This window comes from Biomphalaria glabrata, chromosome 4 (genome assembly GCF_947242115.1).
Source record: "Biomphalaria glabrata chromosome 4, xgBioGlab47.1, whole genome shotgun sequence".
NCBI lineage: Eukaryota > Metazoa > Mollusca > Gastropoda > Planorbidae > Biomphalaria > Biomphalaria glabrata.
The window spans coordinates 41,223,136-41,246,188 of NC_074714.1; the positions used below are offsets into that span (position 1 = coordinate 41,223,136).

Genomic DNA, 23,053 nt, shown 5'->3' on the forward strand with positions numbered 1-23,053 from the left:
GTCTGTTAGGAAAGAGGCCAGACAAAAGGTGCATCACCCTCCCCGAGAAACAATGGCATTGATAGATCGGTAAAATAAGTTGATTTTAAAAGTCTTCTCTTTAATTGACTTTTTAATCTTTCTGCAATCGTGTAGAGCGAAAAAAAAAAAAACAACAAACAACAAAAATTGTATCCATCTGCAGCAGCCTCTATATTTAAAACACAATGATTTACTTCATTCTAGATCTTCTTCAGTTGAATTTCTGTTCTATGTAGCTCTTGCTGCTCACTTTCCAACAATTTTAACGTTGATTGTGTTTACATTTTAGACTGGACAATAAGCAGAAAATTCCCGAATGTTTCTTATTATTTCTATAAGTGCTGAGGCTCGTTATTTAAATACCTAAACATGAAAATCAGTAGCATCTTCTGTTTCCCCTTAAGAAGGTTCAAGTTTCGTGTCTATTTTAAATAACAGAAAAAAGAAACTAATTGAGCTTTGAGAAAATTGAATAATTAGCTGCTGTGTCGAAATTTTTATTCGTGACTATCAGGACTATCTCTATCCCTAAGTTTTCATGTGGGCCTCAACTAGTCACGAGTAATGGGCGCAAGCACAATGAACCCCGTTGCGCCATTGTTGCTACGTTACAGGTTGTGGGATAGACTAACAACCTATCCTAGGGGAAAAAATACTGTTACAGAAACCATAGCAAAAACACAAACACTAAACATAGTCAGAGGCGAGAGTAGCTCTCGAGCTCCATCAAAGGAACCTAACAAGCTGTACATGCAAAGTCGAACGAATCCTGTAAGGCCGACCACTATAGGCCCTACCTATGAAAAAGAAACACGTCCTTATTCAGATCTTGGGAAAATCGATGGAACACTTTTGGAGAAACAAGACAGCAATCTTGAGAAATCCTTCTCTTCTCTGGAAAGGAACAAGAAGAACATTAATTCCCCTGAACATGGTGTAGCACTAGTACTAAGCAAGGAAGTTTTTTTTAAGTCTTTTGGAATGGGCACCAGTTTCAGAAAGAATAATTAGTGCCAAATTTTTTTTTCTCAATAAAAAAAATGTTCATATCAATATGTGCTATGCTCCCACCAGCCTTGTAAGTGATACTGACAAAAATATATTTTGTGACCAACTGCAAAGTATAGTTGACAAAATACCTATAAGAGATGTTTTGAATTTGATCATCATGAGAGACTTGAATGCCAAAGTGGGAAGTGACAATTGAGAGAGAGAGAGAGAGAGAGAGAGAGAGAGAGAAACGTATGGGCACCCATGAACTTGGAAGCATATTTAATTAAAGAAGCAGCACCCCCCCCCCAAACAAACAAAAAAATGCCACAAAGTGACATGGGTCTCGCCAGACAATATTACAGAGAAACAAATCGACCACATTACCATACGTCGCAACCGGAGAAGCTCATTGCTGGATGTACGAAGGAGAAGAGGAGCAGCTATTGGCTCAGACCAACACCCGGTTGTTGCCAAACTAGAAATGAAGCTGGCCAGCAATAAAACAAAAATAAAAGGAAAAATTTGACCTAGACAAGCGCCGTAACAACCAAATAAAAAAGGAATTCCAATTATACCTTAAAAATAGATTTCCTATGCTACAACTAGATAAGGCCGAACAAAGCGTAGATAAATCATAGTAAAATTTCGAAGAAATTATTACTGAAACAAGCAATGAAGCACTAAGCCTTAACCCTAAGAATCTGTGGCGTAGCCAACACTTGCCTACGAGGAAAGTAGCTGGCAGCAGATGATTCCTGAAAGAGACAGTGGGAAAGCTCTCACAAAAGCTGTGGGGTACGACACACGTTAGATACCCAAAGGAAATCACTTGTTGAAGACGCAGGCGCAGAAGATGGCAAGAAAATTTAAATAGACCGCCGGCGGACAACAGCTTTGTCTGCACACGATACAGAAAATAGGCAAGACGCAATAGGGTTTGCGTAGCCATGTGAAACACTACACTCATCCTAAATCTTCGGAATCGAAATAGCCATTTTCTAAAATGATCTCTGTATATTAGAAGCAATGGTTAATTCTTGCATTTCTATCCAATTGTGCTTCCTGGATTTAAAAGTCTTGGAGTACACTGAGGGCTTTAATGGAATTAAGGTGGAATATGTAGGCCTACGCGTGGACAACATAGACGTACTCGTAGTACGATGGATTCTATGGAATGCTTTTGACCTGGCTTGATTTAATACCAAAACCAATAAACTGTGTATCATGATTAGGGAAGTGCTGTTTGCCGATTGTGCTGCATTCATCTTCCATTTACAATCGGGAATTATAAAGGTTTGTAAATGCTTCGGAGGTCACTAGTGAAGCTTTACAGTCTAACCATATCTAAAATTTTGGCACAGGATGTCACAGAAATTCCAAAGAAAGGTAACGTAAATAAAATCAGATGTAATTCAAGAATTTATCTAAAAGTGATGCTATTCATCCGTTCTGGTTGGGTGAAAAAGTTGCTAATTGTTTGCTGAAACCATGAATCTCGCTAAAATTAATTTCTTGACTTTTACTTATCATAACTATGTTACTTTTGAAATTGCAATTAAAAAAAAAAGCAAAATACAAAAAAAAAAAAAATACTTTAAAAAAAAAAAAGCTTTATTTTAAGTGTATCAATAAGTTTGGATCAGTCATGTCATTAAATTTGTAATAGTTCTAGACTAACAATAATACAACTGTGCGCTAAGAATTTATTTTTTTACCAATTGTTTTTGTTTAGCGCAATTTCATGCTTTCTTAATACGCCAAGAGCGGCTAAGATCCTATCACTTGTCTGGACCAGTTGGAAAGGGGTAGGGGGAGAAAGAGCGGTTTATCTGGGTGATCGCTTTTAAATGTATTGTTACGATCCTCTCTCCTACTCTGGCCTTCTGTAAACATTGCTAAACACAACACAACACATCAAGAACTTGACAACAAGGCTCCAAATAATCTGGTACTTTAATAATGGTCTAATAAAACAGCCAATATGACACAATTGGCAACACAAACAACTGCTACAACGTTAGACCGTATATCACTGTACTAAACTCTACTGTCTCTTCCTGGACTCGTACGTTTCACTGGAGGACTGCACCAGGACCGACTTCATGGCCGACTAACAGTCCCGGTCTCAACGCTCTCCGGTCTTGAACTGCCGCTTTCCTACACACTATGTCTGGTCTGCGCAGGCTTATGATCAGATGGCCATAACACGGGCGCTATTCACGTGCAAGGTTCATGCCAGTAACTGTCCCTTGCCTTTCAATATAGCACGCTAAACTGTATTACTGGCCTGTGTCACATATGTCAGCTGATCACACACAGTTAACCCTTCGAATAGGGTTATAACAGTATTTTGTTTTTATAAAAGGAGAATGACCTGATATCACACACCAACCTATCAGCATATGAATCGGGAGCAGACACGCAACGAGACAAAGCAATGAAAGATAGATACAAAAGTTAAAAATGAAGAATATTTATTTACATAAATATACAGATAAGAATAAAAAGGGGGAGGGTTTGCATCTATCTCTAGTATATTCTCTGTTTAATCATCACTCTTGCACCTAATAAGAGAGTATGTTACTTTGTCCTCTGACTTAGCTGGTTGTCCTGTTGATGTCGCAGCTGGCTGTGTCCTGGCTTGAGGTTCTGCAGCTGGAGGTGGCGCTCTAGCGGATAGAGGGACGCCGGTGATATAGTTCTTGTGGAGTCTCAATCCCAAGTTCTAGTATCGGTAGTGGGCACAGTAGGGCGGGTGGCCGGCTACCGTGGGCACAAGGTTACTGCGGGCAGAGCTGATCTGCCGTGGGCAGCGTAGTTGACAGGATATGTCCAGTGAGTTGCAGAGGGTTGGCGTAGCTATGACGTCTCGCACAGACCTGAGTCCATAGGGACGTCGCACCTAATAAGATGACAGGTGGGCTGTCGAATAGGCGGGCAATGCCGATAGCGCCAAGTGGTAGAGTTGAGTAGATCTCAGTAGGCAAGTGCAGCGCTGAATAACACTCAACACATAGGCAGTAGTTGAGTGGCGTCGAGTAGACACTGAACAGCAAATAGCAAATAAATAGGCAGACACCTGAGGGAGGCTGCGGATAAATAAAGACAAGTTAGGACATGTCTCTCATGCATCTTATCAATGCCCTCGACTGAGGCGCATTTGTCAGATTGGTACGATTGCTTTTGAGCACAAAAGGGGAGATGATGACAAATGGGATTTGGAATAATAGATGGCTGCTAGTAGCAATATAAAAGGCACATAAAAGGGAAAGTAATAATATAAAAATGTACATAAAAGGGGAAATAATAATCTCAAATAAACAACACAGGTGGATAGAGAAAGAAAAGGGGGGGGGTTGAATTGGGCGGTGGTCAGCGACCCTGACTGTATGATTACATATGACCGTGGGTCGTGAACAATGGAGCGCGCTTAAATGGTGTGTCCGTTCAAGCGGCGCAACTCTCATTAGAGTAAAATGAGTAAAGGGAAGATAATTCAATACAGGGGAGATAACTCATATCTCCTTTCTAAGCGCAGTATTAGTGCGATAGTAAAATCATCAAGGCGATCAACCGAGATAAAGGAAATAAAATAAGGTGTACAAATATATACATGGTTGCATCAACGGTCAATTGAGCAACGTAGCATTAATAGATTAATGCAATTCATAAATACATACATAGGACATGTTTATGTTCTCTACTTACGCCAGTGAGAAATACACAATGCACTAATTAAATATAAATGAACTAATAAAATACACATGATAATATCCAATGGAAAAAGCACAAAAGTAATTAAGATGGAACTTGTGATTAAGTTCGGCTTACCACCAGGTATTCCTCTAGGAGAGAGAATAAGTGATATAGTCCAGACTCGATAGCTCAGCTCGAATGAGAAATGAAAAAGGGTCTGGCTTGAGTTGGTTTACTTTATATAAGCCTGGAGAGTGCGGGCGGACACAGGAAATGTCCTAGGCTAAGATTTATCTTACACGTGGGTGGATTTGACTCGAGGTGGGAGCCGCACCTTGGAGTATCAGGCAGTGTGTTGACCAGGGTAATCTCTTAGATCAAAGAGAGACGTGAGAGAAGGGGGGGGGGGAGAAGGATTAGCTTGCATTCAAACCAAGGTGGTGTGAACCGCGACCGTCCTTCAGACATCCGGCGGGTAAGACAAAAGAGATTGTGTGTTTACCTTTCCCCGATCAAGGTCAGATGAATGAAAGGACGCGCCTTAGCTATCTTCAATGTGGTCAACTAAGTCTAGCCTGGAGAGGAAAAGGTGGCGCGGGTGAAGAAATTGGGGTTAGGACGGGGAAATAATTGAAATAAAATAAATAAATAATGAAAAATAATAATTAATGCTGTGATAATTTTGAGTGACTCTGACAGCGAGTTTTTGACTTGTCACATACGCCGCCGCCAAGATGGATCTATCGCAGAAAGATCCATAAAGTGCGAGCAGACTGATGTCACTCTAACTTTAAGATCAGTTGTTATCACAGCATTAGAAAAAAAAATCTGGGAAAATAAGGGGTAGCCATGCCAGGAGGAGAATCTGTCCAAGTCTGTCCGTGGTCTACTTTCCGTCCCTGAGTATGTAGTCACCTGGGTGAAACATTTGGGGTTGCTTGGGAGAGTAGATTGGGCGACTGGGTGAGTAATAATTCCTTTCTGGGGCGGATTGGGGAGCGTGATTAGGGCTTAGGTGGGGTGCCCAAGGCAAGTGTGCTCGTTGGGGCTTACCTCCCAAGCCGCTGTGAGGCGCTTCTTCACGAGAGTAAGTAGTCAGCTTACCTCGGTATCGTCTGACACGATCAATGTCAGGGAAGAGTGGCCTGATAAAGAATGTGGAGTTCCGCCGGAGAACGTCCCCACGAGTGCGATAATCTGGCTTACATCGTGGCTTCCTGACACGGTCAATGCCAGGGGAAGGTTGATATTGAATGGTGGCTGAGGAGCCACGAAGAGAAATGTTTTCACGAGCGCGAGGGTTCGGCTTACCTCGTGACTTCCTGACACTATCAATGCCAGGGGAAGGTTGATTTTGAATGATGGCTGAGGAGCCATGGAGAGGATCGAGTCCACGAGAGCAAGGGTTCATCTTATCTCGGGGCATTCTGACACGGTCAATGCCAGGGGAAGGTTGATATTGAATGGTGGCTGAGGAGCCACGAAGAGAAATGTTTTCACGAGCGCGAGGGTTCGGCTTACCTCGTGACTTCCTGACACTATCAATGCCAGGGGAAGGTTGATTTTGAATGATGGCTGAGGAGCCATGGAGAGGATCGAGTCCACGAGAGCAAGGGTTCATCTTACCTCGGGGCATTCTGACACTGTCAATGTCAGAGGAATGTTGCTTAATTTTGGCTGAGTAGCCTGGGTCAAGTAGACCCTCACGAGCGCGGGTATACGACTTAACTCGTGACTTCCTAGCAGTGGCAGTGCCAGGGCGGAGTGGTTTGAGCTTCGCTGATGAGTCGGGACTAGGCGGGTGAGTGTGGCGACCAGGGCTTCCAACCTGCTGGTTGCGGCCACTTCTCTGCTTCGTCGATCTACCGACGGGCAGAGAGAAGTATGGCTTGTTGACTACTCCGAGAGGGACATATTTGGAGCCTAGAATGAAGTCGTACACTGGCGTGTCCATGACGGCGGCGTCAATGGTGCCATGTACGTATCTGCACTCCACGTGCACCCTCGCGACAGGTAGAACCTGCGGAGGAGTGCCACGGTCAATAGACTGGATCGTCACTGTTTCACCAGTGAGATCCGATGGGTCAACCAGCGCCTTATTAATTACCGCGCCAAACGAACAGCCTGAGTCATAAAGGCCCAAGACTTCTACACCGTTGGCCAGAATGTTCTCTACTCCCGGAGGAGAAGAGATGGGGTGAGGTGGAACTGGTGGAAGTTCTGGTTCGCTGAGATCAGTGGCAGTGGGTTGAGGAGCCACGGCCATCGTGGAGATGACGTATGTATCCTCCTCTGGTTGGTCATATGGATCAATCGCAAAGGGTCGAGAGGCTGACGTCACCGTAGATAGGGTCCGTGGGGCCTGCTGCTGCCGTTGTGGAGTGGGTCTACTGTCACGCGCGCTATGACGTGAGTCGCGCTGAGAGTAGTTGGCCTGATTATAGCGAGACTGGTGGTTGGGGCGGTTATGGTGGCTATGAGGGGCTGATTGCCGGCCTGGTGCCTGGTTATGCTGGGGAGTTTTAGGAGGAAGGTTTGACGGAGCAGGAGAAGTTGGTTGGTCTGTTTGCTGGTCTGTCGCGGTCGCTTTGCCTTTTAAGTCCTTTCGGGCGTTCAAGTACCGGTCAGCGGCGGAAGCTATGTCTGCGGGTGCAGTTGCTTGTTGCTCCTTGACATAAATTCTGACCTCGGGGGACATGCAATCCAAAAGCTGCTCAGAGAGTATGAGGCATGCTAGGCCATCAAAAGTCTCTGGCAATTGGCTGAGAGCGTGCCACCTGATAAGGTACTTGTCCAGCCTTTCGCAGAGGTTGCCGTAGGTCTCTCTGCGTTCGAGGCGTGACCCTCTGAACTTTTTGTGGTAGGCCTCGGCGGTCAGCTCAAACTGGACGAGTAGTGCCTGCTTGAGGGCTGCGTAGTCTTCTCGCTGGCCGGAGGGAAGTTTGGAGTAGACTTCGTAGGCTTTGCCTCGGAGGCATTGGGATAGCCGGAAGCACCATTTCTCCTCTGGCAGACCGTAAAAGCGTGCTACTTCCTCAAAACGGACAAGATAAACTTCGATGTTCTCTGTCTTGTCGTCGAAGTGCTCCATTGGCATGTGGGGTAGACCGTTCAAGGAGCTTTGAAAGGATGCTGGGCTAGCCGGGCGAGACTCGGAAGAAGCCTGGCGGGCGGCCTCGTTCTCTTTGTCCGCGGCTATCTTTTCTCTCGCTGTAATTTGTTGCTCTCTTTCTCGCTCTGTGACTTCTCTTTCTTTAGCTATGGCTATTTCAGCTTCCTTTCTTTCTCTTTCTTTAGCTATAGCTATTTCAGCTTCCTTTCTTTCTTTAGCAATAGCTATTTCATTATCCTTTTCCTTCATTGCTAACTCATGCTCCCTTGCATGTTTTTCCTGTTCCTCTCTATCAAGAGCAGCAAGTCGTCCCTTAATGTATTCATTCTGCTCTGCGTCGCTAAACAATTTAGCCTCATCCATGATATCTGCTATCCGCTGCTTGCGGTCAGGTTCAGTCTTGGAGCGAGTGCCGCTGGCCATAATGATGAGGGGTGGGTAATGAGAGGTACTAGGATGGTGGAGGGGCAGATAGAATGGATAATAGGGTCGAGCTAGAATTAAAGAAAGTGGGTTAGCGAAAGTGAGTCGCCGGTTATAGGAAAGAGTGCGAAAGGAATGTGGTGTCTGCCTGTGTTAATCACAAATTCCTGCAATGAAATATTACAAATAAAATGCAATAAATATAAAATATAAAATATGACAGAAGTGACACTCTTGAAAATGCGAAGTGATGATACTTATAAATATTCTTAGAAAAAATTGATATGGAATTTAGTTATTGCTGCCTGTTCGTGCCTGCTGTAAAGATGGGTTAAATCCACAGACGGGCTCGCCAAAATGTGACAGGTGGGGAAATGTGATGTGTGTTTGGCGCGTTTTGTGTCTAGGGGATGATTATTTTTAAAGCTATCACACACCAACCTATCAGCATATGAATCGGGAGCAGACACGCAACGAGACAAAGCAATGAAAGATAGATACAAAAGTTAAAAATGAAGAGAGTGACTTGACATAAGCTCTGTAAAACAGATCTTTAGATAGCATGGTAGGCTTATTACCAATACAAATATTGATTGAAAAAAAACAAAAACAAGAAGCATCCACTAAGGGAGATAACATCAAGGGATCTATGCAAATCAATGAGGACATATATAGGAGATATAGAATTAGTTATTTCCCCACCTCGAACACTGGGAGAAAAAAAGTGAGAAATAAATTTGGAAGAAAATGACACTAAATTAGCTAAATCATACTTTAGTGATTGAGTCAAATTTAAAGAATAGAAATACAATTTTCTTAAAACTGAATTAGATTGCTATAACTTTCAAACCATTGTTTTCCTAGAGAAGACTTCACCTTTCTAGTAATAATAAATTGATAGTAAAAAAAAAATAAAAATAACATATGCCTTAGAGATTTTTAAATTAACAAAAACTATATTATCATCACTACGTTATTCTGAAATGTTTGAGGAGTGTGTGCCCAATATTAGCTATTACTATTTCTGGGATGAACAGGCTTAAATATAAAAATATTTTTCCTGTTTCTCTGTAAATCTAGTCTATATCATGATAAGATCAATGGAATAATTGAATTAATGCTAAATTGTCAAAGTATAAGACTTAACATTTTATTGTGGAGAAATGATTTTGTACTAAAACTTGTGATAATCAGAAAGTAGTAATGGTTAAAAAACAAAGCTTTTTTTTTTAAAGCAGAATTAATGATGGTTTCTTTCCCTTGTGTCCATGATGGTTAATTCTGTGATCTGAACCTTTACATTGAATTGTCCACAATTTGAATCCTATTCAGCCTTATCTTCTGCTGTCCTGCAAGTAATTTGCAAATTTGCTTCATGGCAACACGAGTGCAGTTGACAGTAACATAGATTTCAAGTTAGAAATTCAAAATAGTACTCTTAAATGTAAAACAAACAGGATCAACATAAGTATTTTTAAGTAAGATATTCAATCCATTAGCAGTGTATTGATAAGTCAACTCATGTAGGCAATAGGGCTCTAGTAAAATAAGTTTGAACAACACATTGGCATATAAATGATTTATTTCAACATTTTGTATTAAAGTGGAGGAGACAACTCATACATGTAGGCTATTCATGTGACAACAAATATTTACAGTCAAACCATTTCAATTTTCTTCAGGGACATGAACATTAATAAAACTTCCTAATTAGCTTTAATACTGGCAATCAAACATTCTACATAAAACACAAACTTAAAAGTGTGCAGTTAAAACAGGAAGAATGGGGGGAAGAGTAGATGTTTAGTTTTGAGTATTAGCTGCATTAAAGTCAAGCTCTCTTTGTGACAGTTGGAACTGATATATCAACTTTGGGATTTACTTAACACTTGGGAAAGAAAAATTCTTAGGAAAATCTATGGTGCCATACAGGATGAAACAGGGTGGAGGACATGCACTAACCATGAGTTATATCAATTATATGAAGACCCACCAATAGTGAACGAAATAAAAAAGAACAGACTACGTTGGGCAGGTCACCTTGAAAGAATGTCAGACAACAGAGGGGCGAAAATTGTATCCAAGGCAAAAACCAAAAGGCAGGCGACCCAAAGGCAGACCCCGAATGCGATGGATAGATGACGTGGAAGCAGATCTGAAGCAGCTTGCGGTTAGGGCGTGGAGACGAAAGGCCCAGGAGAGATCTGAATGGAAGGAAGTGTTAAAGCAGGCCAGAGCCCTCCATGGGCTGTAGCGCCACTGGGATGGATGGATGGATGGGATTCCATCCAGATCTCAGGTAAATATCTAAAACAGAACAAAGACATTTATGAAGTCAATGTCTTGATCTCATTTATTCTTGAAGACTATAAAAAGTATTTACCAAACTACATATTAAAACAACAAATTGGGGTTTGGGAAGATGCAACTTTGGATCCATTGATGCAACTTTCACACTGCAAAAGTGACATTAATAAAAAAAAAATGAGAGAACAATGGGAAGGTCATGTCTTTATCCCGGACACCTAGCAACAAGTTTCTAGTAGCAGTATGTCCCAGTAGTGTTACATCCCTGTTAAGAACATCTATACAGTTGCAATACAATGCAATAGTAAAGTTTCAAGCAATACAATTAGTTACACCCTGACATAACCGGGGCTACACAGCAGCTTTTAAAGTCCCCTTACAATGATTTAAAAAAAAGAACTATAAGAAAGGCCATCAATGACTAAAAAAGTAGATTAACTTAAAAATATGTCCAAGTGGTGATGCTAAAAACATGCCTGATAAAACTTTTAATGCCACAACTTTTATTAAACCTACAACTGATCACTAGAGCTGACAAATTATGGGGATACTAACATGAATATATTATCTATATTTAAAAAATATTCATGACCAATACACATATAAAAAAAGTGAACACAAGGAATGAAGTAACTGGTCAATCACTTCCACAGATCTTCTGGTGATAACATCCTGAAGAAATTTCTTTCTGTATTATTTCCAACAACTTAATTGAAATGACAAATGACAATGTGATGAAAATCATGGTTCAAAAATATTTATTACATGACTGGCTGTTTTTTGGCAACATTTGCTGTATTGACATTTGATTGTTCAGAGCTGAAATAAAAAAAACATAAAAATAAAGCAAAAAAAAAAGGTTGTCAAATTTTGTTTACTTTTCAAAATAAAGAGCAAACACAAATATAGTTGCTCCAATATTCAGTCTATTTAATGTAAAGAATTGTGATTACAATTTTAAATGACTATTATGCATAACTGAATAATTGCTAACACATGATTAAACCTTTTGTGAACAAATATCAATTGTTTCACTAAAGTTCGTAGACCATGGTGATTCAAAAGCAATAATACTTTTTTACAAAGCTTATTTCAACTCTGTCTGGTAAAAAGTTTGTACAAATTATTACACATACACCCATTCTCGGATCAGTATTTTATTGCTATTTACATTTTAGAATTTTTTTTTTACAAACTCCTTCCGTCTGGTAAAAAGTGTGTACATATTATTTCTCCCACAGCCATTATGGGATAAGTTGAAACTTCACACAATTATTTATTGGCATAGACAAGACAAATATTAATCATAAATGAACAGCAGCACCAGGGACCAAGTTTTTAAATGAGAGAAAGTAGTGAATTAAATACGACGAAAATAAGGGACTGCGCCAACCAAGGCTCGAACCAGTTACACCTTGGAAACGACAACACCGCCTAGCGATAACGCACTAAGCAAACTCTACCTCTAGATCATCGGAATGTCCATAAAAAGCATTCTTCTGGCCCAGAGTCGTTTCGCCCGTATGCAAATTACCACCCCAGTGGTCAATGGTCACATGCCCTAGCTAGCCCCTCCCCCACCTCACCACATCCGTTCACCAACAACTTCAATAGAGCCGACACAGACAGCCATTAGGCATGTATTAGACAAACAATGGCTCTATCTAATTGTGTATCTCTCAATGACAAGTGGACAACATAAACACATTACATATAGAAGCTTCAGTGGGTGTGAGCAATTAAGCTGTGAACGTAAACACAGAGTTGAAGCTAGGTGCTGAAACAAATGTGATATATATATATGTTAAACATAATGAGCAGCAGCACCAGGGACAAGTTTTTAAATGAGAGAAAGTAGTGATCAGGTTGAAATTTTAAACAATTACTTATTGCACCTAACAAAACATGAATCCATTTTAAAAATTAACCAATCAGTCAATTATTTTGTTTGATATTGAATAAGGGAAATAGCTTATACATTACTGAGAGATATAGTTGTACGAGCAGAGTTCTTTCCCTTAGATAATCTTTGTTTTTGTGAAAAAGGATTTTAAAAATATTTTGCTTGTTTAGATTTATTAGACTTAAAAATGTATGTCTAGCAAGTAACTAAATAATGTAAAATGGAATCTTATGTTTTTTAAAAAATATATTTATAATTTTAAATGTGATTTACATTTATGAAATAAAAAAATTGTCTCAAATTACTTCATAAGTTGTTTTAAGCAATCTAATTGAAAATAAAAATTGACCAGGTGTCTTTAATTTTCTTCTTATAAACAAGAGTTAGGACTTCTATATAAATAACATGAAACTTTTGACCTAATTCTATTGTTGTTGTTGTTTTTTTTATTTTTAACTTATACAAAAGTATTAATCAACTTCACCCCATCCCCTTAATTACAAATGAATAAAATGATTGAGATAGCCAAAGCTTGTTGAACAGTCAGTTTCTAATTTAGATCATGGGTCAATGCTGCACTTAATTAACCAAATTCAAAGATTCTCTTGTTTTTTTTTTTTGTTTTTTTTACCTATTCTCATCAAGGTGAATGTAAAGCTTGGCTTTATCTCCAGGTGAGTCCAGTCTCGCATCAAACTCATGAGATCTTTTCTGGTGTATAGTTTTGAGGCGATTGTTCCACATGGTCAGAAGTGTTTGTCCTGAAAAAGGAACATATATTTGGAAAAATGTGTAACATAGTTAACATAGTAATAGAATTTATCATCATAGCCTACCTAGTAAGTGTAAACACCAAAATCTTAAATAATGGTTAATTATATTTAAAAAAAAAAAAGATTCATTATAAAAAATTAAAAACACCTTTTTCCAGTCAAGAAGATAATTCATAGTTAATGGCTGCCTGGTCGTGCGGCCGTACATTTTGAATAAAAAATGTTATACTAAGTAAAAAATAAGTTTCAAAACTTGTAAGATTGGTAAGAATTGGTTAATTGAATGCCTTATTTTATTCTATTTTGTTTTGTTTAATTAGGAGAATTGAATTTTTTGTTTCATTAACTAAAACACAATGCTTTAGGCATGTGTCACAGAATTTGTTTAAAATGAATCATCTATCACCCCTCAGGTTAAAACCTCCACTTATGCTAGTTCTAGATATTCTACTCCCATAAAGTAGACAAAAAAAAAATTCAGAGGTTTTCAAATGTCTTCCACATTCTATTACCATTAAGATTTTCAAGATAGAAATAAATTATGTTGAGTCATGTTGGCTTTCTAATGAGATGCTGGGTTTATTAACTGCTGGATCGAGATAAAATCATATGAAGACTGGGGTATTGAAATATTTTTTTTTATCTTGGTTTCCCTTCAGTTTGAAGAGCAGATTTAAAAAAAATAATTTTTTAAGGCAATGTCACTGAGTAGTCCACACAATACCAAAATTACTAGTAGGCTGAAGAAACTTTCCCCCATACATCAATTGCCCAATAGACTGTCTTAAGAGAAACATTTATTTTACTGTGGTTATTGTATTAATGCAATAAATATTGGCAAAAGAAAACAAAAGGATGCATCCAATTTGGACTCACTGACCTCCTGATCTCATCAACAGCTCCTCAGCTTTTAGTTTCTTTGGCGGTGGAGCATCCTGAGTTTTCTCCCCTTGAGAAGCTTCCATCTTTTCTCTGGTAGACATTTGTTGATATCTTCAAAATGAAAACATCAAACATTGAGTTACATTAAAATTTAATCACAATCTTTAAGACCAAAATGATGCCAAACATTGGTTTAATAAACAATGCACAAGCCCTTAGGGTTGTCATATTGTATCACTAGATTAACTTTATTTTCCATGACCAGTACTTAGGTGATGCGTAGATGGTAAGAAAAGAAGCAAAAAAAAAAAAGATGCTCAAATTGGGGAAAGAGAAACTTGATAAAAAAAGAGAACAAAAGTCCAAATAAGTACAGCAATCATATAACACACTGAGAAGGTAAGTCTCAGAATTCCTGTGTTTGATTTGGAAACAGTCAGTATGCTGGAAAAAAAACCCAGTTAGAAGCAAACACATGAAAAAATTGAAATTAAAAAAATGTAAGAGGCAAAATAATGAAATAATTAATTACAATGACTGCTAATGAATAAGTATTGCAAGGAATGGTAATTTAAATGTCTGCAAAAAGTTGTGATTAAAAACATAGTTTTACCACTATGATACTGAGTCTGACATTGATGGCATTTAAATATTATGTGTGTGACTGGGGTGTGTAATAAAAGAGAGACAAAGTGCAGTCCAACATCTGATCAGAGATGCACACTTTGTATCCTACTGTTAGAGTAAGTGACCATGACTGCATTGATATGTCATTATAACTTGCAAAATGTTTTCCTAAGTTCAAACAACGTAGCCCAAATCTACATCATAAATTTTTTCCCCAAAATTTTAGTTGAATTTTGTTACACTGGAATTTCTAAAACCAGTTATTTCCAGCTAATTTCTATATGGCTTTATTAGTGTGTGGCCTGCAAGTATGTGTGATGTAACTTCACTGTTGGTCTAATAGACAGCTACTGCTTATAATAAATTTACAATATGCATAGGTGGTTCTAGAGTGTAAAAAAATAGGGTTGAGAGCCTAACTTTTCATATCTCAAACAATAGTGAAGTCACTCTCAGAATTTTACCTACCTATCCAGCTCTTTCCAGCTCTGCTCTGCTTCAGTCAAACCGCCAGCACCCCCTCCACTTTTATCTTCTTTCTTTGATGGAGTCTTTCTGGTGACTATGACCTTCTCGTCACTGGGCTTCTTGCAGTTTAACAGGCACTCTAAAACCTTATTGTGCTTTTCAGATGTGTCAGAATACGATCTGACCAAGGTTTCCAGCTCAGACCACAACTGTCTGTACAGTTCATCTCTGGGATAACAACACACAATGATTCAAACAAATACTTAATAATAACATGTTAATACTATTGCCCTTTCCAAAAACAACAACAACATAGGACAGATTCAGCAACTGCTCTCCTGTTTTATAGAAAATAGTAAATAGAGCAGAATGGTTAATATAAAAACTAATTGAAGTTTTTTCCTAGCTGAAGTTTACATCTCATCTTTATAGGTTAGCAAAGTTAAGGATTACTGTCAAGGCCTTAATCCCAAGTGATGGTCAGGTGGTAAGCCTCCCCACCCCCACATGTCCATTGGAATGTCATACAATAGTCCCAAGTTCAAACCCTGTCTGCTTCCATTCCAACCTGAGGAGGTCTGGACTAGGATGTAATCATTTACATTTCTGAAGGAAACTCATAAAATAAAAAAAATTAATAATAATTTAAGTGTCTGCAGTAATACTATAACAAAAAAAAACAACAAATAAAGTATTTACAAACAAAAAAAAAAAACCAGTTTAAAACATTCTTATTATTTTAAAAGTTTCAGATATTTTATATTTATTTTGAAAATAACTTGTAATTAACAACTTCTACTAAAGTTCTTTATTCCTAATACTTTAGAATATACAAGCAGATATTTTTTTAATGAAATTAAGTCAAAATGAAAATGAAGATGGCACTGTGCACATATCAAAGTCAATTAATGTAAAAAAAAACAACAACACTTAAATTTACCTTTTAGGCCCTTTGCCACGTGAGCCTGTGGCTGGAATTGGAAGTGGATCATTTTTTTGTTCCATTTCTAACACTTTGTAAATAAGTTTTGTACATTCTAGCAATTGTTCCTCAGTCAGTGTTTCCTGAACTAGAAGTTGAGGTAATTGACTTAAGTTCTGAATAAACAAATTATACAAAAAATAAAATAATGAATTCACAATAAAAAAATGAATCAAATATTCAAAGCCATAATATTTATTAAAGAATGAAAATGTTGTAAAGCTTGTTTCTTTGTCAGATGATTAACAAATGTGTCCAGAGCAACAAACAATTTCCTTTACTTTCCCAACATATATCAGATACTTAAGCTGGAAGGACTCGAGAGCATTCTAAAAATCCTGATGTCATAGTACCAGTCTTCACTGGTATTTGAGACACCTCGGTTTGGAAACCAAGAACTTTCCCACTCAGCCACCACACCTCATATTTCAGAACAAGTTTTGGGAAAAAGATGCAAGAAAAAAATAAAAATGTATCAATCAAATATAGAAACTACAACAAGTTGTTTTGTCATTAACATTTAGATATTCTATCAAAAACAAATCCCAAATCTGCTGCAGGGAAGTAGGGGATGGCAAGGTCTGAAGTTGAAAATCATATCATACAGTCATTCAGCCAGATGAAACAAACAGGTGTTTGAAAGCTGACTAATCCATTGGTACAAATAATGATTGCTCTTTTACCAACCAAATTGATGTAGAAATGTTTAAATTAATTGGAGAAGGTTTAGACTACTGTCTACAAACATACAATTTAACATACAGTTAGCATAGTGCTTTCAGAGAGGCCTATGTTAACAAAAGCACAAGCATGAGCTTCAGGGATCAACTTGAAATACATTTTTTTAACCTTTAGTTTACTGAACACCTTTAATAATTGAGATAACTATTGTCAATATTCCACTTATGTTTATATCATAAGCTATTCTTATCTCAATGGCTATAGTTAAAGAAAATGACATTGGCTGGAGTCAATTAACAACAAAAAAATCTGTTGATTTACAACAAATAAAATCATGCAATTCAAGAATTATTCAAATATTTCTTTTCCTCTTTCTTTCATTTCTTAATAAGTAAAAGTCAAGAACTTACTTGTAAATTAAACAAAATTGTTTCACTGATGACCATAGGCCAACATCTGCTGCTTTTCTCTAGATGGTCAATAGCTACAGAGATGAAAGCAAAGTACAATTTTGAATCAACTACATTTAAAAAAAGGACATCAAACCATACAAGTGTCAACTTTGAGGTCATGGGGTACACAACAGACACAAATTGTCTAGTAGGAAAACATATTTAAAAATTTAAATAGCTAAATAAAAAGCTACTGAACAAAATCATGTTTTTATTTATAACATTTTGACTTCACTTGTATTATTACACAGCCATACAATATTGGCTTATTCAATGTCCACTATTTGTCTTCTAAATGAACTTAGGACATGTTATATACCTCTATAAAAATTCAATTATTCAGTTTATTCTTTCTTTTAGTAGAAAGAAGTGTTTTAAGATATTTATAAATATATGCATAGTGTTTTAATTTGGTATAATATATATATATTAGCTCCTCCTTCGTGATCCAAGATGAGCACATCTCTCATATCCTATGAACTCAAAGATGGCTGCAGCACATCTCTCATATCCTATGAACTCAAAGATGGCTGCAAAGTCCAATCCTCACTTTAAAATGCTGGCCACATACATGGCATGGGTATGTTTGGTCAGTTGCAGAAGAAAGGCCTGCTTCTACTCTAAGCTTTTTGTTGGTTTGTTGCTCTTTCACGCTGGCCCATCTTCTTGCTTCATATCTAATGACTCAGACACTCACAGCTTCATGTCATAAGGAGCGATAGAGAACTAGTGCTTCCCAGCCATGAATGTCAATATCACACTCTTTGAAGGAGTTCTCGAGGGTGTTTTTATTGTATTGTATTGACCCCCTGGGAGTGCTTTCCTGCACACAACTCCCAGTACAGAAGTCATTTGGAAAGATCATTGTCTGGCATGCGGACTACAAGTCCTGCCTATCAAAATTGGGACCTTTTTTAATTAAGTTATGAAGGAATAAATAAAAAAAAATTAATAAATTTAAAAACAAATTTCTCCATAAGGCACAAAATATATTCCAATATCCTTTTTTGTCAGGAAAGTAACTTTAATCTGTTGTATTGTTAATGAAACAATAAAATCTAACCAACTAAATGAGACATCAAAACTTTGTCCCATGAACAATGGAATGATTTAAACTTCTGCCCATCACTCACCATATAAATATGGTTTTCTGTTTCCATAAGACTCCAACAAGGATGCTTTGGTAGGGGCTAGACGATTCTCTTTCATAAACTCCCCAAAAGCCTAGAAGTTAAAGTTACAAAAGTTACAAATCAAAACAACTGCATAGAAAAAAAAATTCAGTATCTATTAACTGTAAAGAGACAGACATTAACCAAGAAAATAAAACTAATCAGCTAATAGAAATATTTTTCAGGTTACTTATTATCAAAGTACTTTATTTTCATATTACATTATTACAGTTGTTAGAACTAAATTATATATATATATATATATATATATATAGTGTGTAGGTAAAAGTCTAATTCCTATGAACTATGGCTAGATGGCTATTAATTTAAAACATGAATCATTTTGGTATTTTCATCTTTGTATATCAGTGTTTCCCAAACTATTTTCTTAATGGAACACTTTGCATATTCTGAGTACAGTATTTTGCTGAACACTTTCCTTATTGTTTTTAGAGACATGCCGGCCTACTAGTAAATTATTCCAGTACTTTGTGGAACTCATATTGAGATCTCGCAGAACACTAGGGTTCCGTCGGACACAACTTGGGAAACACTGTGGTATGTACAGCATGTAACTCTAAGCAAGTAGTTCTCAATCTCTGGTGTCAGATGTCCAGGGTCATATAGAGAATTGTTAATGTTCAAACCACTTTATTTTACTACAAGAACATTATGTATAATGGTGATGGATCCATGGCTAGGAGACAGAACATTAAAAAAAAGGTTCTAAAGACTCAAAAGATTGATTATTTAAATTTTATGCCCATTGAACTTTAATGTCAAAAAAGGATCTGTGATTGTATATTTAATCTCACACTGTTCTCCAACAAGCCCATATTCTAGAAACTAAATTGAGTTCTATGATCTAGAAATCTTACTGTTATTCTATAATCTGTCACTCTGCCTCCACACCCTTCACTGATGGATGGCGGATCCTCCAGTATGGAGCGTGAGGTGGGCAAAGAGTGGATAAAGATTTCCCCTCCATGAGCTGCCAACATGTGAGAGATGACCTTGGCTCCGCTCTTGCGAGGCTGCTCCAACATGACAGCTCGGCCTGTGCCATAGTGTAATCATAGGTTCATGAAAGTCATTGTAATAGAATTGGAAGTGACATTATAAACAGACAAAAGTTATTTTAAGATAATGTTTTTGTTTCAAGATTTAAACTGATAAAACAAAAAGAAGAAATCTGACTTAGATAAAGGCAAATGCATTAAAGGCTAAAAAATATTTGTCTTAACAACATTTAGATAGTAGTTTTCATTCCTCAATAAAATGAATTTGTCACTTACCACTAATTAAAAAGTTGGTCAGACAAGATGAAGGTCTGCTGTTGACATCCACTGGACATATTCTGTAGGCAGCGGAACACTGGTGAAGTTCTAAATAAAGATACAAAGACTATGTCAGTATATTAACCTTGTTTCTTATAAAGCACCATGCAGTGAGTCAGTTTCAATATTAAAGTCCTCTGGGTTGCTAGTTATAACCATCAGGCAAGTCAAAACTATTTGTTTTTAATGACATGTTGGACTACATATTGTCCTTTCCTAAACCTGTATCTCAAAACTTGTGGAACTTTCAGTTGGAATAAAAATACAGAGCAGTGTTTAAATTCAGTTTCTATACAAACAAAGGGAAACAATTGAAATATCTTTGTAAAATATTCTCCCTTCTAAATGTAATCCCCTCCAATAACTCACCAATAACATTGGACTTGGGTGTACACCACTTGAGTGGAGTTGTGTCAATGGGCAAACCTTCTTTGGACTTGATGACCAAACCTTCAGCATGTTCTGAAATAGCAAAACAAAAAGCATTGAAACTTACAAATCATCCCATTGGATACATTATAACAAAACAAGAAGTAGTTTCACAGCTAGACCATTCAGTGACTGAACCTTCAGAAATATATTTGACCTTCCAGCTAAGATAAAAAGCCACTACTTTTAGTGCCTTCCCATAGCTACTAAGTGATCAAGGGAGAAATGGTTGTAAAAAGATATAGTAGACAATTACTTCAGTAAATTCTAAACATTTTAGTTTCACATATGTTTTAAGATTGTTCTTGTTTATCAGAGATTGAGAATGTAATGAAATAACAAATACCAGAATACCAATAACATGGCTTTATTCAACAAGATTAGGCTACAGTAAACAATGAACAAATACAAACACAACACCTCTCACATTGTTGAAGTACTATAAACACACACAAACTGGACAGGACCTTCTGACACACACAGAAAATAAACAACTCAGCTACACTCAATGGAAAAAAAATGCACTCACATTTACACAGTGTAAAAGTATAATTAAATACTATTTAAAAAATAGAAGATGATGTTTTGAGCTAATGTCGTTTAGTGATGATCAAGTGTATGTTCTTTTAAGTTTTTTTGTTTTTGAGATAACATTCTTTTAAGGTTTTATTTTCGTCAGCATGTTGGAACAAAGCCTGTAAAATGCATTCTTGAAGTTTTTGAAAGAACAACAACCTCAACTATTCTTATAGAATTAAACTGATGTCAACTCATAAATAATAGTCTGGTAATCAGGGCTGATAAGACATATTTTTTTTACCTATAAGTGGAAGATTCTAATAACATGTTCTCTTTCCTATATGCTGACCCAAACACCCACATAAAAAAAGGTTGCAAATTAACCACTATAAATGTTTCACAGACAGCACTTTCGTTTAAAATGGTGAGCATCCCCTGGAGATATTCTTCACAAGGGACCTTGTCCAATTCAACCATTCTGCACTGAAAATGGTAACAGTCCAAATATTTTCAAACTCTAATCCAAACTGGCACGAACTGTATCCCCATGTTGTATGCGATGTCATTGGCATAAAAAAAAAATTACAGTAAAGTATCATGGTTAGAAAATGGGAGATAATTACATTTCACATATGAACTGACAGCAACGTAGTAAGAGTTATGGGAAATAGTTATTGCAGCAACTCAAAATGTTTTTTTTTTTTAATGTAGGATTTTAAATTCATTTAAAAGGTAAACAAATAAATATATTTCAAAATTGCTTTGAACATTTTCTTTGTAACACACACATACACACACATTTGTTCAGTCAATACTATTTCACTTATCTCCCCATTTTACTTTTAATTTACCCCTCCCCCCCCCCAAAAAAAAAAAACAAAAAAAAAAACCAGCAGGGTTTAAAGTTTGATTTTAGAAAGTAGTTAGAAAGTCATTACATGTCCACAGCTCCTTAATACACCATGCTAGTGTGTAAACTATATAGGTGCTCACTACTTCCCTACCACAACTAACTGTGAAAAGTACACTTATAAAAAACACTTTATTTGGCTCCTGTTGTTATTAGTCTGAATTCTTATTATACATCACCCACGTCTGCATAAGAAAAACTGGTCCAACTTTAAATAAGGAAAAAAAATTCGATTGTAGTAAATTTACTGTGCAAATCTTGGCGCACCTTGTAGTATTTTTAAACTTAAAGACACCCTTACTGAAGATGATCTCTTGCTAGACCTTTCTGCAGCTTGAAGAATATGATGTCTCCAAATCATCGGATATTACATGATTACAATAAGCGGTTCTCAAATGTTTTAAATGGTTAAGAGTTTGTGGGCTTTAAGAAAATGAAACAAAATAAGAAAAGGAAAAACAAAAGGAAAAATTAATTGAACATTTAAAAGAAAATTAATGTAGAGGAATTACAATAGGGACCTCCAGGAAGTTACAATGTTGAAATATATTTAATCAACCTTTTGGTGAATAATTAACAGAGAGAGAAAAACATATCGTATGTGTTAAAATCATGGAAGAATTAAAAAAATTCTTATAAGTCTCAAAGAAAGAAATAAATTATTGATAAATAGATAGAGTGTTGTCTGATCTTGAGAAAGAAGAAAAAAGACTACTAATACGTCTGCTAATATAGTTCCACCACAGCGCACACGTCTGCAGTCTAAAATGTTACGATTATCTCCCTTAAAGAGCGGATTAGTTTCCCCAAGAACTCGTGTTCGCGCATCATCAACAGCAGACGCGGGTACGTGTCAATGTTAGATCATTTCATCCAATGGCTAGCCAATAAATTCACTGCACGCTTCGAGCTATGGAGTTACCAGTTTGTGTCAATGGAATGGACTTTCACACGGTTATCACAGACACATCACACATGAATTCAGAATTCTGCTACAAGATTCTACTGGATTTAACAGGTCGACCTATTATTTGGTAGAGTTGTATTCTCCACGTAGAGAGACACGGCGCCAGCTTTAAGAATACTCGGGGCATGAGGTCGACAAGCTGTACGGGGCCTTACAATAGCCCCCAAACATAGTCCAGTGTGTGCCTTTGGACAGCGCTGTTTAGACCTAATGTTTACGTTAAAAGTGGTCCCATGAGTTCCATGTCATGTCAGTGAAAGTGTTGGGGTGATGGTTCTAGACACATTATACGGCCTCCGTCTAAGCTTTATGATTAGCCTGCCTACTTGTATCAAATTTCTCCGAGATTTTTGTTTTAAATTGTTGATTTGATCATCGATATAATAATAATAATAATCA

At 37.2% G+C, this 23,053-nt stretch overlaps 1 protein-coding gene across 3 annotated transcripts in view; it reads right to left on the bottom strand.

Annotated features, from left to right (window-relative positions):
- Positions 1-9,809: 9,809 nt before the first annotated feature.
- Positions 9,810-23,053, bottom strand: part of LOC106052640 (integrator complex subunit 13-like) — a 190,973-nt gene continuing 177,729 nt past the window's right edge. For all 3 annotated transcript variants that reach the window (XM_056025586.1, XM_056025585.1, XM_056025584.1), the window contains exons 9-18: positions 20,199-20,291; positions 19,788-19,877; positions 19,371-19,549; positions 18,454-18,544; positions 17,279-17,352; positions 16,146-16,303; positions 15,206-15,433; positions 14,109-14,221; positions 13,087-13,216; positions 9,810-11,371 (exon numbers count right to left, since the gene is read on the bottom strand). In XM_056025586.1, the coding sequence (XP_055881561.1) occupies positions 11,314-11,371; positions 13,087-13,216; positions 14,109-14,221; positions 15,206-15,433; positions 16,146-16,303; positions 17,279-17,352; positions 18,454-18,544; positions 19,371-19,549; positions 19,788-19,877; positions 20,199-20,291 (1,214 nt within the window). In that variant the 3' untranslated portion in view covers positions 9,810-11,313. The remainder of the gene's footprint in view (positions 11,372-13,086; positions 13,217-14,108; positions 14,222-15,205; positions 15,434-16,145; positions 16,304-17,278; positions 17,353-18,453; positions 18,545-19,370; positions 19,550-19,787; positions 19,878-20,198; positions 20,292-23,053) is intronic.